Here is a 16190-nt window from a genome sequence, read left to right as displayed (position 1 = left end):
TGCACTAGCATACCTTGAGTTCCATTTTTTTTTTTTCCTGAAAACTAGCCAATCTTCTTCTGAACACCCAGGTTAACACTCAATTGACTCCTAGCTGAGAAGAAGGAAAAGGTCGTCCTGACAACCACTTGGAAGATTCGGTTGGCCTTATCTGTTTTACGAGAGGACGTCTTGTTGTGGTCTCAAGAACTGTGATGTCAAGTAAATCCAAACCAATTTCTAAGCTTTACCTTCAAGTGTTCTGAAAATAAGTAAACCAAAATGTTCAATCCCTGATCTTCAAATGAGATCGTTGAAATTCACTAATTAAGGGGAATCTCTGGGATTAGTTGGGATTGCAGAAGGATATGGCTAAATGTAAGACAAAGGTTGGTAAAAATTATACCAAGAGGTGAAAATTTTAGCTTTGGAATTATTTTAACCTAGTTTTGCTAATATGGACACATGTTAGCCTAGGAAACTGGTGGCATATATATTCCTCTTCTTAGGTGGTTATAGTTAAAAAAAATCGTCAAACTAAAGTGATTAATCAAAACATTTAAACAATGATATGACGCACACTGGAAGCATTTTTCTATCCTGTCTGGGAAGCCACAAGTAAGGTCTTTGGATGTCATTCCAATTTAAGGCCTCCAAGGTAAGGATGTACAAAGACAACTGCAGATTTCACTACTGACTCTCAAAAGGGTGGATTAGACAGATTGTTTCCTGTTTCTGGGGAAGGAAAAAAAAAGGGAAAGAGGAGAAAAAAAAAGGCTTTGGGATCACAAATTATTTTATGTGTTTCACTTCCCAAATTCTGTTTTCAAGTTCTTCCAGAGTTCAGAGGTGTCGAGTGGGATGAAAAGAAATACAGTGAGGAAAAGATTGCCTGAGGTCAACCTACAATGGAACACGTTCTTTGCCTCCCTGCCTAGACGTCTTCTGGTGTCCCCACCTTGCTCCTTAGTCATTCTCCGTATGCATGTGAGGCAGTCTCTGAGTATCCTGGGCCATTTTATTATTATGCATTATTATTATTACTTTTAAAGGGACAAGTGCATCTCTCAGACTCAATGTGTAAATGACCTTCATCACTATCTCACACCATGAAAACAGTATACACAAACCTAAATGAATCTCTTGTAGCAGCCTCTAAATATGATGAAAGTGTTGGTTTAGCTTTAATAGCAACTGGAATTCTTAATTAGGTGGTATCATCACAATAATTTAGTGATATTTAAGATGAGAAGATTTAAGCAAGCCATGGAAGGGCTAAATAATAAAACAGGATTCATTTATAAGCATTATGGGATTCAAAGTATAACCATCAGGCTGGGGTCCATGAAATATTTTACTCTTGAAAAGGGGTCCTCAGACCAGATGAGGTTGGAGGCTTCTGATATGCACCACTTCTCTTTCTCCATATGTAGACACAGAGGCTTAGAGTGACAAGTGGTCACACTGGAAAATAGGGTCAGAGCCAGGATTAGCACCAACATCCTTGACATCTGGTCCAGGAATCTCTGGCACCTCTTTCTCTAGTGGCTGCCTGCTCCCCACTCCCACCAGCCAGTGCTCTGTCCCAATTGCCTGCTACTACCTTCGTCTTTTAATTAAAAATGAATATCATGGCAATGAAGGAATGCTCCATGAACACACTTCTAAATAAAACACCTGTGGGTGCCCTGCACTGAATCTGAACTCCTATTTGGAAAAAAGAAATCCCATTTTAGTTCAAAATATGCTCAAAAGTATTATTAATAGGAGAATCACAGACTCATGAATCTGCAGTGAGAACTGTAGTATCTATTAATAGAAGTTGCCTGAAAGCCAATAAAAATAATGTCTTGCCAGAGAGTGAGGAATCCACTAAATGGTTCTGTCATTGTTGTTACACTGGAAACATCCATTCAGCATAACACACTCATCTCTAAACCAGACCATCTGAATTTATTGCTATAATGCAGGCTTGTGATCTGAGTACAAATTACCCGTTTATGTTATGTTGAATAACAATGATCGAGCATTGTAATTTTTTCTTTCTTTCTTTCTTCCTTCTTTCTTTCTCTCTCTCTCTCTCTCTCTTTTTTTTTTTTGATAAGGTCTTTGATCCTACTCAATGCTCAAACTGTTGATTTATCAATCATGGAAGCCATTTCCAGTACCAAAACCACTTTCTTTTTCTTTGCTGTGAGCCAGGCTCTGGACTTCTCAGAGGAGGCATATAAAAGTGGTGGGGGGTTAACTATAAAAAAGATGCAGTGTGCAGCCTTGGATCACTAGTGGGCAGAGGCCATTGCTAAGGAGGGTACGGGAGGATAGGAAAAACTCTATGGAGCTTGGACCCTGCAGAGTACAAAATATTAGCCCTCTGATATATTGGCTCTGTCTTTCGTAGCCCTTATTATGCTCAGCTGGATGCTTCCAATTAGTCCCACCCTTTCCTTTCCCCTTTTTAATGGTCTCCACCCAGGCTCAAATTCCTATGCCATGTCTAGTCTTCTCTTCGCCACCAAACTTCTTGAAAGAATAGCTTATATTTATTATTTTACAACTTCTTTCCCTCCCTTTTAGATAGTGTCTGAGGAAAGTTTTGTGTGGTCAAATAAATGTGAAAGAGTCCTTCAAGGAAGTGTAATAGATTTCCATGCTGGGGGACACTTCAGATCCTTTAATGCTTTAATACTTTTTGTGAATATCCAAGTGGAGAGGGGTTCTAAGAAATATAGCATATAGCTTTTTCTCAAAATTAATTGAGAAGCTTTTAAATTTTATTTTATTATTATTATTTTTTTGCCTGAGTACAGGCTAAGAGTCTGACACTTAGCGGGTTCTCATAGTGTAATTAATCGTTAAAATGTGCCCTGAGAAACACAGTCTGGAAAAGTCTGTTAAGGAATCCAACTTGCTCTACCCAGGTGCCTGATGCATGTTCAGCAGTACATGTTTAGTAAATGTTTGTTGAATGAATGACCGTATGCATGATTCAGGAGGACTGCTCTGAGAAGAGATCGTGGGTGACTGTTCCACAGGACACAGTCACACCCATCTACAAACATCCATCCTAAAACATCCCCCGACAGGGTCGACTGCATGGACTCGACATGCTCAGTCACACCAGCCCCATCTCCCTGTGCTGAGAAGGACCCCGTATTGGCTTCATGCTTTGCTGTTGCCACCTTGAAAGAGTTAATCATTTTTTAAAATGGGGCTCCACATTTTCGTTTTGCACTGGGCTCTGCAAATCAGGTAGCGGTCTTGCAGCTCTTCTGCCCTCACCTCCCCAATGCCCAGAGCTGTCTATCAGTCTCCTCAATGGCAGGGCCTCTTCTGGAGCCCTCTCTTCAATTCCTCTTCATCAAGACCTCAGTTCTGAACGTCTTCCCGATGTGTGGAGTTACACACTTTCTAGCTAACATACCCTCTAGCTAACATACCCTAACTGGAAAAGGATAGATCACCCTGTTTAAAGTGTTAATAGCCAGGAAGACATAAGGTATCACTCTCACCTCTCAACTGTAGGTTCAAGAAACCTGAAAAAGGAATGGCTCTTTAAACCAAAGGTTGGCTCTCTAATAGTAGTCTTTTAAACATTCACTACACACAGATATTTTAGGCACCCTCCATAGATAGATATTTTGGGATGAGGCAAATTCTCCATGTTCCTCAAATTATATTTTTAAGGCAACTGCTGACAATATCACTTTATTCATGAAACAGCTCTCCTTCATATTAACCATTGTTTTAAAAATTATAGTGTCATTGCATTTTTTTATCGGCAAAGAATGAAAAAAGAGCTAAGTTTTTGTCTAGCAATTCTTCAATAAACATATTCCAAAAGATTGTTTACTTTTATCAAAAACAGTCATACCTTTTGAGTTAGAAATCAGAAGTCCCAGATGCCAAAGAGGTCTATTTCACCAGTTTTCTTAGCTAGGTGACATTGGGCAAGTTACTTGCTATCTTGAATTCTTTGTTTCCTTATTTTAAAAAAGTGAGGCCAAGGAATATCTCTTTTCTGACTCTTGGGTTCATTTTGGGAGTTAAATGAGGCATGTGCTTTGAAGACCATGGTGCAGTGACCATCATTAAATAAACCTCTGCTGTCAACAGTGCATTTTGGAATGTTTTGAAGACAAAATTGAAGGCAAGGACCATCACAGAGACCAGGATTGGGTGCAAGGTTTGAAGAACTGATGAATAACAATAAGCTGCAAGAGCAGAAGGACAGGCATTTAGATTTTCTGAGGCCACTTTTCCCTTTACCGATATGAGTTAAAGCCATGGTCGACAGCAGCAGTCGTCTACAAACTGGAATTCTGAAAGTGAAGTATGACAAGAAAAGAATGAAAAAATGAAGCAAGATGCAAGAAGGATGGAAAGAAGTTGGATGGAGACAAAGAAAGGAGGGAGTTTTCTGTTTTGCTTTTTATAATAACTAAGGAAGTGCACAACAGAAGGAAGAGACAAGAAAAAGAAAATCTGTTAATCCTGTGAAGGAAGGAAGGCAAAGGAAAGACTTTTCAAGGAAAGTTTCAAGGAGACGATCTGCTTCATAAACAACAGAAGCAGCGGCTCAGAATTTATGTAGAAGGGATCTTGATGAATAAATCAGTTAGAATGATATCAAGACACATATTGGTGGTAATTCAGATCCAGGGGGTAGGGAATCCATAGGCTTTAGATCAGCAGAGAAGTTGAATATGTTTTGAAAATCCTATCAGGAGTAAAAAGACAAGCCTTGTGGGAGACCTTGGTGGTGATGGAAGGCCAAGGCTACAAATTTCTGCCCATTTGCTTTAGGAAGGAAGGAGCCGATAGAGGAGGCATTGTGATATGGTTTTAAAAATGTATTTGTAAAAAAAAAATGTATTTGTGATTCTCTTCAAAGCTAGAGAACAATTTGGTAGACTTGACAGAGTAATGTGACCGGGAAGTGGAAACCAAGGTGGAGGTCAGGCTATAGAAGCCAGTGGGGGAGGAGGGAGATGGGAGGGTGAATAGACAAGATCTAAGAGTAACAAGAGCCCAAACAATGAGCAAACCAAGGCCCCCCTTTTTTTCAGGGTGTTGTTCCAAATAGGGTCAGAACAGGTGTTGGACATCAACTTGGAGTCTGTTTAGATCTATGTCTTTGGCATTCATGGAGCTCTGGCTCTAGCTAATAGGAAAGTGGGTGCACGGACATGAACTGGAGTCCCTGGGGGATATGTGGGTCCCATGCAGGAGCCTTGTTTACGAAGCACAAAGCAGAAGAGATCAAGGTCACCACAGGAGCAACTCCAGACTGACTGGGTACTGTCCCTCACTCTCTGACATAGGTCCCCTCTTCTTGGTGAAGGTAGGTCGCGGAGTCTGAAGTGAAGCAAATGGGTCCTGTTCCAGTTGGGGTGGGCAGTAGTGGATGGAAGGCAAGGGGGTTTCAGGAAACCAAGACAGCAATTATAAGAGGAGGGGGAGAGAGAATTGAAGCTGATCTTCTTATGCACAAAAAGTAGACATTTTTGGAAGTAGTTACATGAGGGGTATGGAAAGGCAGAAGTGGGGAGGGGGGTAGAGAGAGGGTAAGAAACCTAGACTAAATGTTCTACTCAGTACTCCACAGGTAGAATCTCCTCTTAATGTTACTGCAACCCTGTGGCGTATATATTATTAGTTCCAATTTATAGATACATGTGCAGGTTCTTGCTATATTTATTGATAATAACTGTGGCTAACCTTGGTTGCATGCTTAAGTGCCAGCCATTTTACAGATTATCTCTTAATCCTTATAACAACATAAGAAGTAGATACTATTATTACTTCCATTTTCCAGATGAGAAAATCAAGGCATGGAGAAGTCTTATAATTTGCCCAAGGCCACACAACCAGGAAATGGTGGGAGCCAGGATGCAAAGCCAGGTAATAGATTTCCAGAGTCCATAATCTTAATCATCAAGGTAAACAGCTTCTAATAAGCCAAAGTTAAGAGAAAAATAGAGGGAAGATACACTGACAAAGACTTAGAAATTACTATTTAAAAGGAAACAAAGAACGATAGTGATGGGGAGGGAAAACCTCATCTGGAAAGGAGATTTGAATGTTTAGTTTTTAGAGACTGGAGAAACTTCACTGATGATTTTAATAATAATGAAGATGATAGTAACGAAGTGAACATTTATTGAAAGGCTTCCTGTGTGTCAGACTCTGTTCTGAGTGCTTTATATATATTTTCTCGTTGAATTTTCTGAACAATTCTTTTGTCTCTATTGAAATTCTAGGACCTAGTACCTAGTAGGGGCTCAACAAATATTTATTGCATGACTTAGAAATGTGACTTTTGTAGTTTTACTTTTAGGAAACTCTAGGTCACAGGGCTAAATTCCAGGAGGCTCAGATCCTGTGACTCTTGTTTTATTACCTCAGAGCATTTATCTCTGTCTGAAATTGTCCTGTTTATTTCTGTGCTGTTTATTATCTCTTCTCTTCTCTGTGTTAGCATCTAAACTCTAGGAGAGCAGAGCCACACTCATCTCTTTTAAGTACGTGCAGCATCCAGAAAAATGCCTTGCGTTTAGGAGATGATTCATAAATATTCGCTGTGCGAATGAAAGAAGAGAAACCATAGCTCAGCTCTCAGAACAACTCTTCATCCACGATAGCACAGCAAACTGCAGAGCAGGGAGGTCCACTGCTCATGTGCCCATATAGCATCTTCCTCTCTGTGCCTGCTCTCAATGAGCTCCTGTGCACGTTCTCGGTCACTGACTCAACTGTTCATTTCCCCAGGCTTAGTTGCGGAGCAAGGAAGAAAAGAAATTACTTGTTTGTTCTGTTTTCAGTGCATAAACAGACATCATCACAAAGGTGATCAAACCATCTATACATAAACATGACTCTTCCAACTCACGCCCATTAGGATGGCCACTACAAAAAACAAAACTAAACAGACAGAAGTTGGAACCCCTGTACACTGTTGGTGGCACTGTAAATGGTGCAGCTGCTGTGGAAACCAATATGGTATTCCTTGAAAAGTTTAAAATATTACCATATGGTGCAGCCATCTCATTTCTGGGTATAAACTCCAAAGAACCTCAAATAGCTATTTGTACATCCATGTTCATAGCAGCATTATTCCCAGCAGCCAAAAGGTGGCAGCAACCCAAGTGTCCATTGACACATGAATGGATAAACCAAATATGGTATATACGTACAATGGAATATTATTTAGCTTTAAAAAGGAAGGAAATTCTGACACGTGCTACAGTATGGATGAATCTTGAAGATATTACGCTAAGTGAAAGAAGCCAGTAACACAAGGACAAATACTGCATGATTCCACTTACATGAGGCACCTAGAGTAGCCAAACTCATAGAGTGAGAAGGTGAATAGTGGTTGACAAGAAATGGGTACTTGTTGTTTAATGGGTACAGAGCTTTTCAAGATGAAAAGAGTTCTGGATTAGGTTGCAGGACAATGTGAATGTACTTAACACTCTGCACTGTACTCTTAAAAATGGTTAAGATGGTAAATTTTGTTATCTGCATTTTGTGCAATTAAAAAAGGAACAGTGAAAAAAAAGACGATTCTTGGTATTATGACATATGCCTCATTTTTAAGGATCAAGATCCTAAAGTGAATGATTCACTTAAGTCCCATGAAAATGCAACGTCCCTATGGAGGAACAGAGGTGTGAGACTAAGAAGGAACAGCTACCACCATAAACAACCTGCAGCAAAGACAAGGAAGGGTTAAGCATAAGCTCTTGGCTTTGGACTCCCGAGGGTGAGTGTTGCAAATAACAGTTTCTTCGATGGCTTTTTAATGTAATGTACATTCCTAAGCATTTTACACAAACCTCTACAGAGAGTTAGGACTTCAGAGCCTGTGGTGTTGACAAAGTCAGGCTGATTGGATTAGGTTGTGACGATGCCGCTGCTCTGAAGTGTCTCTCACCCTCTGCCCCCGACACTCACCTGTCCACACGCAGCTGGCAGACGATGCTCAGCACGTCCACAACTCCTTCTTCTCTCAACTGTCGACAGCCGATGGATGTAGCAATAAAACACCCCGTCCTGCCTATCCCTGCACTGAGAAGAAAAGGTAACGCATTAAAAGGTGCAGGAAAAATAGCGAAGGTAAAATATATTCTTTTAAAAAGGTACTTTTAGAATAAATGATACCCACTACAGGTGAAGAATAAAGGGTACTGGAGAGAAGGGTGTGAGAAAAGGCTGGAGAAGTGGACAGAGGCAGATCACATGGTATCTCAGAGTCCTTGTTAAGAACGCTGAGCTTTACCTTAAGAACACTAAGAAGCCATGGAAAAACTGTAGGCAGGGGAGTAATGTATTTATATTTCTGATTTTAAAAGATTATTTGGTGACAGACTGGAATGAGAGCAATGGTTTATGTGAATGTAAGGAGAAGAGATATGAAGAATGCTATTGGGTAGACTAGGCGAAAAATGATGGTAAACTTGGACTAGGGTAGTAGCAGTGAAAAAGCTAATGTATTAGAATGTATTAGAGATATTAAAAAATAAATAAATAAATAAAAAGGTACTTTTAAAATTGGAAACAATTGCGATTAATAACAGTAATTACAGCAGCAACAGCTCTCATGTACTGAGTGTACAAACCCGGCCCTGTGCTGAGTGCTTTAACGGCAATTCTTCCCTTTAGGTCTAAGCAGTAGGATGAATGGGGTGGAGGGAGGTAGTGGGGGGGAGAGAATAGTGAAAAAGGTACTAGTTGTTCTACAAAGAAGAATTAAGGCCTGAAATTAGGTAAGGTATGGGCAGTAGCAAGGAGGGGAAAGACTTATACACGTCATAAATGTGAGTGTGGAGGAGTGGAGCTGAACGGTGAGAAAAGCAAGAAGTCCAAGGTGACTTGCCTGGAGGACTGGAAGAATTGGCAGCGTTTGTCGAGAGGAAGGGGGAATTCTGGAATGAGGGCTGATTTGAGGGAGAGAGTGGGGACTTTGGTCTTGGATATACTGATGTGGAAGATGCTAGTGAATAACTGAAGATTCAATTCAGTTAAGGAGAGAGGATGTGGCTAGAAGCACGTATTTCCAAGTTTTTTTTTTTTTTTTTTTTTTTTATCAAGGTAACAGTTAAACAGACATACTACCTGTCATGGAAGGTTTACTCATGAATCTCCTTCAGACGGTAAGTCATCAACTTAACAAACAAGCTTTCTCTCTCTCTCTCTCTCTCTCTCAGCAATTTCAACCACAAATGTAAATTTCTCTCAGATCTACACTTAAATTCCCCAAGTTTCTCCTAAACTCTAGATTGGCATTCCACCTCCTAGCTGGCACTCTTGCTGTTGCTTTTTTACACTTGCTGCATTTCAATGTATCTAAATTCAGTGTATCTAAAACAGAATTAATTATCTTTTTCCTCAATGGCATTACCAGGCAGCCACAAGTTTTCCAGCCTAGAAATCTTGGAGCTATTTTCAACATCTCCCCCTCTCTCAACTCCCACATCCAATCTGTTACCAATTCTTATATTTTCCACCTCTGCGGAGCTGTTGTGATCCATGCTTTCCTTTCTATAAACTGTGCTCACGTTTTTGAAATCTTACTTTATGATTAGCAATGATCTCATTATGGTTTCCAAGGCTCAAGACTCTTCCTGGGCTAATTCATGATATACACAGCTGCTAGGTTCATCTTTCTAAAACAGGGACCGGATCATATTACGCACTACTCAAAAACTGTAGATGGCTCCTAGTGGTCACAGCACAATGTCTAAGCACCCTTCCATGGTATTCAGGCCCTTACATAATATGACTGTGACGAACTTTCAAGCTTTTTGCTGTCAACTTTGTACCCTTTGCGTCATTGTTTTCATTTGAATCATTACAAAAAACTCCTATTTTCTAATTTTTCTTTTTGTGTTAATGGATATTTCTCCAGTCAGAAATGCCCTTCCTACCAACTTTTAAAACCACAAATATTGGACCTCTTTTCAAGATCCTGTTCAACTTTATTCCAACTTTTAGAGGCTTTTTCAATCCTCATGGTTTGAATGAATAATTCCCCTCTTGGCACTCATGTAGCACTATTTCTCCTACATGGCATTTACTTCCTGTTGAATGTGGGTGCAGAGGAATTCAGATGAGGAATGAGTCCCTTTTAGTTGAAGTGTCTATGGAGACTTTGTCTCAGTAAAGAGACAGGACTTGAACTATACCCTGTGAATGGCAGGCATTTGGGTTATCATGAAGGAGAGAGAATGTTCCATGGATGAGAATGGTAAAAGGAAAGAACTGCTGCAGAATAGAGTGACAATGAGTAGGCTAGTTTGGCTTAAAGAGAAAGTTACATTAGAGGAACAGTGGGAAATAAGACTGGGAAGGTACAGTGGGGCCTATAAGGATCTTAAATGGAAAGCTAAAAGGTTTGGACATCATCCGGTAAAAGAATGGTAGTCTTTTTTCTTCCTTTTTTTTTTTTTTTAGAATTTGTTGAAAACAATGAGTTTTCACTCCCAGGAAATTCACCTAACTTCATGTATTCAAATCTGTTCAAGTCATTTCAAGTTCACTGGCCCTCATAGCTAATCCACAGATCCAAGGTTGAGAACTTCTGCTCTAGGGAATGGGAAGCCTTTGAGAAGTGTTGAGCGTAGACTCCATGTGATGAAAGAGGATTTTAGGCACCTCATCCAAGAGGAGTGCACAGAATAGGCTGTAGTAGGGGTGGAGCATGGGGAAGTGGGGTGTGTATGTGCAATTAGCCGACTTCTTCTAAAATACATGGGTGAGGTCATAAGGGCCTGAACTTGGGTGGTTGGGCAGGAAGTGATGATTATGGGAGAAGCTTTGAAGGGAAAGCCAATCTGGTGACTGATTAGATATGGAGGCTGGAATTGAGAGAAGGGCCAAAGATAACTGTCAACATTTGATGTTGAGTGCCTGGAAAAAAGATGGTCTCATTCTTAGAAATAGCAATCAGAAGGGGAGCTGGTTTCACAGGGGAAATGGTAAGTTCATTTTAGACATCCTGACTGTTTTATGATTTTGGGTGGGGGACACTTCCAGCCCTAAAGTATGGCCAGTTAGGTATTTTCTTCAGCCCCAAGCTAAGTTTAGGATGAGGCCTAATGTTAGAAACTAGATAATGACACTTTGGATAAACAGACATGTAGTCAATTTCACCCTTAATTAAACCACAAAGGTTCAAAAGAAGGCTAAAATTATAATCTAAAATAATATATTTTATTTCTTAACAATATCAAAAACTATCTTACAAGACTTAGGAGGGTCAATAAAGTAACACCAATTATTTGGAGAAAGTATGGAGAATAAATGGCCAGTTATATAAATAAACTTAAAATATATGCTTTAGTTTGGGCACACTAACGGGAAAACAGGGGGAAGAGGTATAATTTAAAGGAGAAGACCTTTAAGCTAGACGTTAGGGAAGGGAACCACTGCGGGCATCTGTCACTGTGTCGGCCCAGCCTCCAGTACCGCATGTTCTGGTAACAGCACTTTGTTCTCCTTTTGGCGAATTACCACTTGCCCACTTCCCATTTCATAAATTTATTTCCATCTGTTTTTCATGAGGTAACTTTTAGAATAGTTGACTGGTTTTCACCAAATTTGACATAATAATAAATGTTATCAAGATACAATCCTAGTAAAGTCCAGGGGCCATCTTGAAACAACAAAAGGCTGTTGATAATTAAAAAAACCATATGGCATTCCTAGCATACGTGAGACTGATGAGACTAATTGAATCCATCTACGTTTCAAGGTAGAGGACTGAGTGAATAAGTTCTCCTGTTCCCTGAGCTATTAATTAGAAGTGATATTTTCTCCACTGTGTGACTGTTCGCTGAAAATATGCTAATGATGTCACTTCATTTCTGTTAAGTATCATCTCGGTCAAGCCACAAGTATGAGGAAGTTAATCATTTTCAATACATATTTAATTTATCAGCCAAGTCAGAACCAGGAAGTAAAACCCAACTTCCACCTGCTCTATGACTTTACAAAGGACAGCTGCTTAGGCAGAAAGGACAGCTCATCCCGTACCTGCAGTGGACAATCACAGGCCCTCGGCCCACGGAGGCAAGTCTGTCTTCTTCCACATCCAGCATGAGCTGTAGAAGGGGCTGGGCACTGGCTGGAGTCTTGTGATCGGGCCATGAGGTGTACCAGTAATGCTTCACGTGTTGCGTGTGACTTCCTTGCTGAAAATAGGAATAGCCACCAGATGCTTCATTGTCCTGTGGAACTAAAAGTCACCCAAACCACAATACTGAATGCCTTCTATCACTCCCATCTTGCTGGCAACTGATTTCTAGGAGGAAAAAAAATCTAGGAGATTTTTGAAGAATACTCTTTCACCCTGAGAAAACTTTACTGTAACTATGCTGATGCCAAAGTTTGACAGCCTTGCTCTGTTAAATGATAAATATGTATTTAGTACATATGTTTAAGATATATTTAATATAGAAAACATACATATGCTAAATATATGTTTGTAATGTGTTATAATAAACATAATGGATGTTAGATGAAGATATAGCCAAGAAAGAATCAGGATATAGTGCGTTTCCTGCTCTTTGAACATTCCTGAGACGTTATTATAAACATATTGACCAGTATAAGAACGCTTAATTTTATAGTCAGTCTCTCTAATAATTCTACACTCATCCCAAATTCCAGTTTTTCACAGCAGTGAGGAATTCCTGTAGTAAAGGAGCGACAAGGGGGGTCACTAGATTAGAAATGCTTTGAGTGAGGGTCCATGCACATCACGTCAAAACCCAGTGGGGGGCCTGGTGTGGACGAGGCACTTGAGAACACCGTGTTGAATAGGTCTCAGTAAATGCCTCACGGCTCTGCATCTACCCTCTTCCTCTCTGCGGTGATTCTGTCCCAGTAATGAGGCTCTAGATAGAATTGGAATCTTTGGGATGATTGCTCTCCAGAAGTAAAAACAATACCATGGCAACATTCCTCAGCATCTGCTGCCCCAAATTTAAATAACTTTTCTATGACATAATGTGGTCCGGGAAAGTCCCCATAAATGACTGTGACTCCAGGTTTTGGGAGATCTCATCAACACTTCAGGCTTTTCTTGCCTCCCACAAGCGCAGATTTTCCCTTTCACAGTTTCCAGGCCTTACTTAAATCTGCTTAGACCAAAGGGACATTAAAAAAAGAAATCATGGTACAGTCTCTAGCACAAGCCTTTAGTTAAAGGCATTCAAAAGGTTAAATCAGAGACGTCATATTTATGCAGAGTAGAAGACCTGAGCCTCCCACTTAGTGAATTTCCTTAATTGCTGCTTATATTAATTTAATAATTCCACATACTAATAGTAGCCGATAACAAAGAAATCCTTAAGGGAGTGATTATAATTTCTGCTTGATCTTGACATTATTTAATTTATTTAAATTGAATCTGCATTACTTATTAGGATAAATAATTTCAAAGTAGAAATGTAATCCTCCAACATCGTCTACTTTGTAGATAGCTACAGCTCCACAGTTTTACCTTTAAGACAAGGTTTCGAACGGTGTAGTTATCACATTCATTTACATTGATAACCAGAACCTCGACTTTCCCATATATTCCTCTCTTTTCTGGCCAGTAAAGCACACATTTCTGGAGGAGGGGAAAGAAGAACAAATATTAAAGAAGCAAATATTAATGGTTTTCATTGGCCTTGGAGTATTTTTTATTCAAGCATCTGAAAATTTTCTATTTAGTTAATCTAAAAAAATCAAGTATCAATTTTTACAGTTCTGTAAATGAGCTAAAACCACTGAACCATACATTTTAAATGGGTAAGCTTTATAGTATGTATAGTGTAGTATAAATTATATCTCAATGCTTTTTAAATAAAATATCAATTTTTACATATGTCTGCCCAACACTATTAATCCCACACCAAAAAATAATTAAGGCGAAATTTTCCAAATCCCCATAGAGAAATTAAGGACTAATTAAGAACTGAATTAAGAATTAGGAAACTAAGATCCAAATATTAGAGTTTATCCTGTGATGACTAGGATTAAAACGAATGTTTTCCCACAGGGATTGAGGCAAGTCACATTTCCTGCTTCATCCAAAAAAAGTCTCTAATTAGAGTATCTGTGATGTGTTAGGTGCCACAGGATCCAGTTTCCCTTGTATGTAAAGCAGATGTAATGACCATTAATACACCTAAGGTATTATATTTTCTAGGACCAATGACCCTTTCGTCTATGGGATCCATTGAAATAAATGTATAGCAAAATTATTTAAAAAATTTTTATGATGGATCCTCTTTGAAGGGTTTAATAGCAGTAATAATAATTATATGGCGAGCAAGAAACTATAATGTGGTGGTTAAGGTGCAAGCTTTGGAGTCAGAGAGCCTGGGGCCAAATTTTGGTGCTACCATTTATCTGCGAATCCATAAACAGGACACTTAATCTCTCTGGACTCAGTTTCCTCAAGATTTAATACATGGAAAGCACTTAAGACAAAGCCAGGCATACAGTAGGCATTAAAAACATGATGTTATTATTATTATTGTTATTTTACAACTACTCAGTTATGGAATGGGTTTTTGATCTAAAGTGATTAGATTATTACTTAAATATGCATTAGACCATGCATTAAATACTATATTATTTTTATGATATCCAAGCTACATTATTTAAAAAACTATAAAATGAGACTCAAGCATACATATAAGCTCATATTATTTATTATTTTGCCTTTTAAACAACTGCAAAAGAGCTATTAATTTCTTGCCACATATTTTAATGACTAAGAATGTAAAGTGTGAAAGTTGACATTTTATTTTCAGTGCCCAGGGAAGCAATTTAATTTTAGAAATATTGTTTAAATAGAATTCATGATTTTCTTTCAAACACACATGCATATTTATAGAGAAATTCTTTCACTTCTTGCCTTCAACAGGGACTTTGAGGTCCTCAGGACACTTGTTTCTTTACATCTATGTCAAAGGCACGTGACCAAACTTGAAAAAAATTAAGTACTTATAGATTTAAAAGAGTAGCAGCAAAAACATTACAGAATTACAGAACTAAAGGAAAAGACACATAAAGTATCAGAAACACACCTCTGGGGCTCTATCATGCTAAGTACCAAGTACTCTATGTGATAAAGCCACAAGGAAGTCACTTCACCTAGTGGAATCAATGTTTTTCATCCACTACAATAAAAACACATTTGCATCCTCTACGTTCTGGTCCTTTTCCAAACAAAGTAAATCATTTTCACCTCTATTTACACGCCACCCCACACCCAAGACTGTCAAGCAATCAGGCTAAAGGCTTACTCTGGCTAATATAACATTAACATTAAAAAAAGAAATCTTTAGCACAGGGAACTATACTCAAAATCTTGTAATAACCTATAACGGAAAAGAATCTAAAAAAGAATTATACATATATATATGTATATATATATGTATAACTGAATCACTTTGCTGTACACCTGAAACTAACACAGCATTGTAAATAACTATATTTTAATAATTTTTTTAAAAAAGCAATCTTTTAAAAATACAGCAATTTCTTTCCCTCCTCATTTACGAGTTGCCAAATGTCTCAAATTCCCCCAGTTTGTTAAAGGTAATCATACTAACCAATTTGCCTGGTTTCTTTCAATGGAGCATCAATTATGTCGCTGCAAGACCCGAGCTATTTTGTGTCTTAAAACCCATGCCTCCTGGATGAATCCAAGAAGAGTGACAAAGAATCTTGAAAAAGGTACTGAACAAAGAAAGTGGCATTCAGTGGCCCAGCAGTCTGGCATACGTGGCCCCATTGTCCAAGATCACGTCTGAGGAGCAGGCCCCTCTTTGGGAAGGTGGCTCTTGAAACCGGTAAGAAAAGCTGCGAGGCAGGAGCTCTCAGCCTGCACCCTGACTCTTAACAATACAATCCAGGCTTTTGCACCTACTTGATAAATGGAAGCGCTGCTCGCTTCTCTCCCAAGCTTGCCGGGGCCCTCTTGAATGTTTTTCTTGACTCTTTACCAAAAATGAAATTGGCAGCGGGCTCCCAGTAGACAATGCAATGTGACTTGTTCATTCAAACAACCCTTAATTAGCATCCCATCTCCTTTCTGAGATACAATAGCTTATTTCTACACACCGAATACATTTTTTCCCCCTTTTAGGAGAACGCAGAAAAAGAGACCAGAGAAGTGTGGGTGCTTTTGAATATGAAGTGAGGGA

The 16190-nt window shown here is 39.1% G+C and overlaps 1 protein-coding gene across 4 annotated transcripts in view; it reads right to left on the bottom strand.

The window, feature by feature from the left end:
* The window catches only part of PTPRR (protein tyrosine phosphatase receptor type R), a 255564-nt gene that overhangs the window by 8174 nt on the left and 231200 nt on the right, over positions 1-16190 (bottom strand). For 3 of the 4 annotated variants that reach the window (XM_060165339.1, XM_060165340.1, XM_060165341.1), the window contains 3 exons: positions 13490-13600; positions 12019-12176; positions 7939-8052 (listed from right to left, as the gene is read on the bottom strand). In XM_060165339.1, coding sequence (XP_060021322.1) covers positions 7939-8052; positions 12019-12176; positions 13490-13600 — 383 coding nt within the window. Of the gene's footprint in view, positions 1-13; positions 242-7938; positions 8053-12018; positions 12177-13489; positions 13601-16190 lie in introns of all 4 variants that reach the window. The other variant, XR_009543374.1, reaches the window with a different exon arrangement.

Source organism: Lagenorhynchus albirostris, chromosome 11 (genome assembly GCF_949774975.1).
Source record: "Lagenorhynchus albirostris chromosome 11, mLagAlb1.1, whole genome shotgun sequence".
Classification (NCBI taxonomy): Eukaryota; Metazoa; Chordata; class Mammalia; order Artiodactyla; family Delphinidae; genus Lagenorhynchus; species Lagenorhynchus albirostris.
Note: the sequence above shows the minus strand (reverse complement) of the source record. Positions and strands in the feature narration are given on the sequence as shown.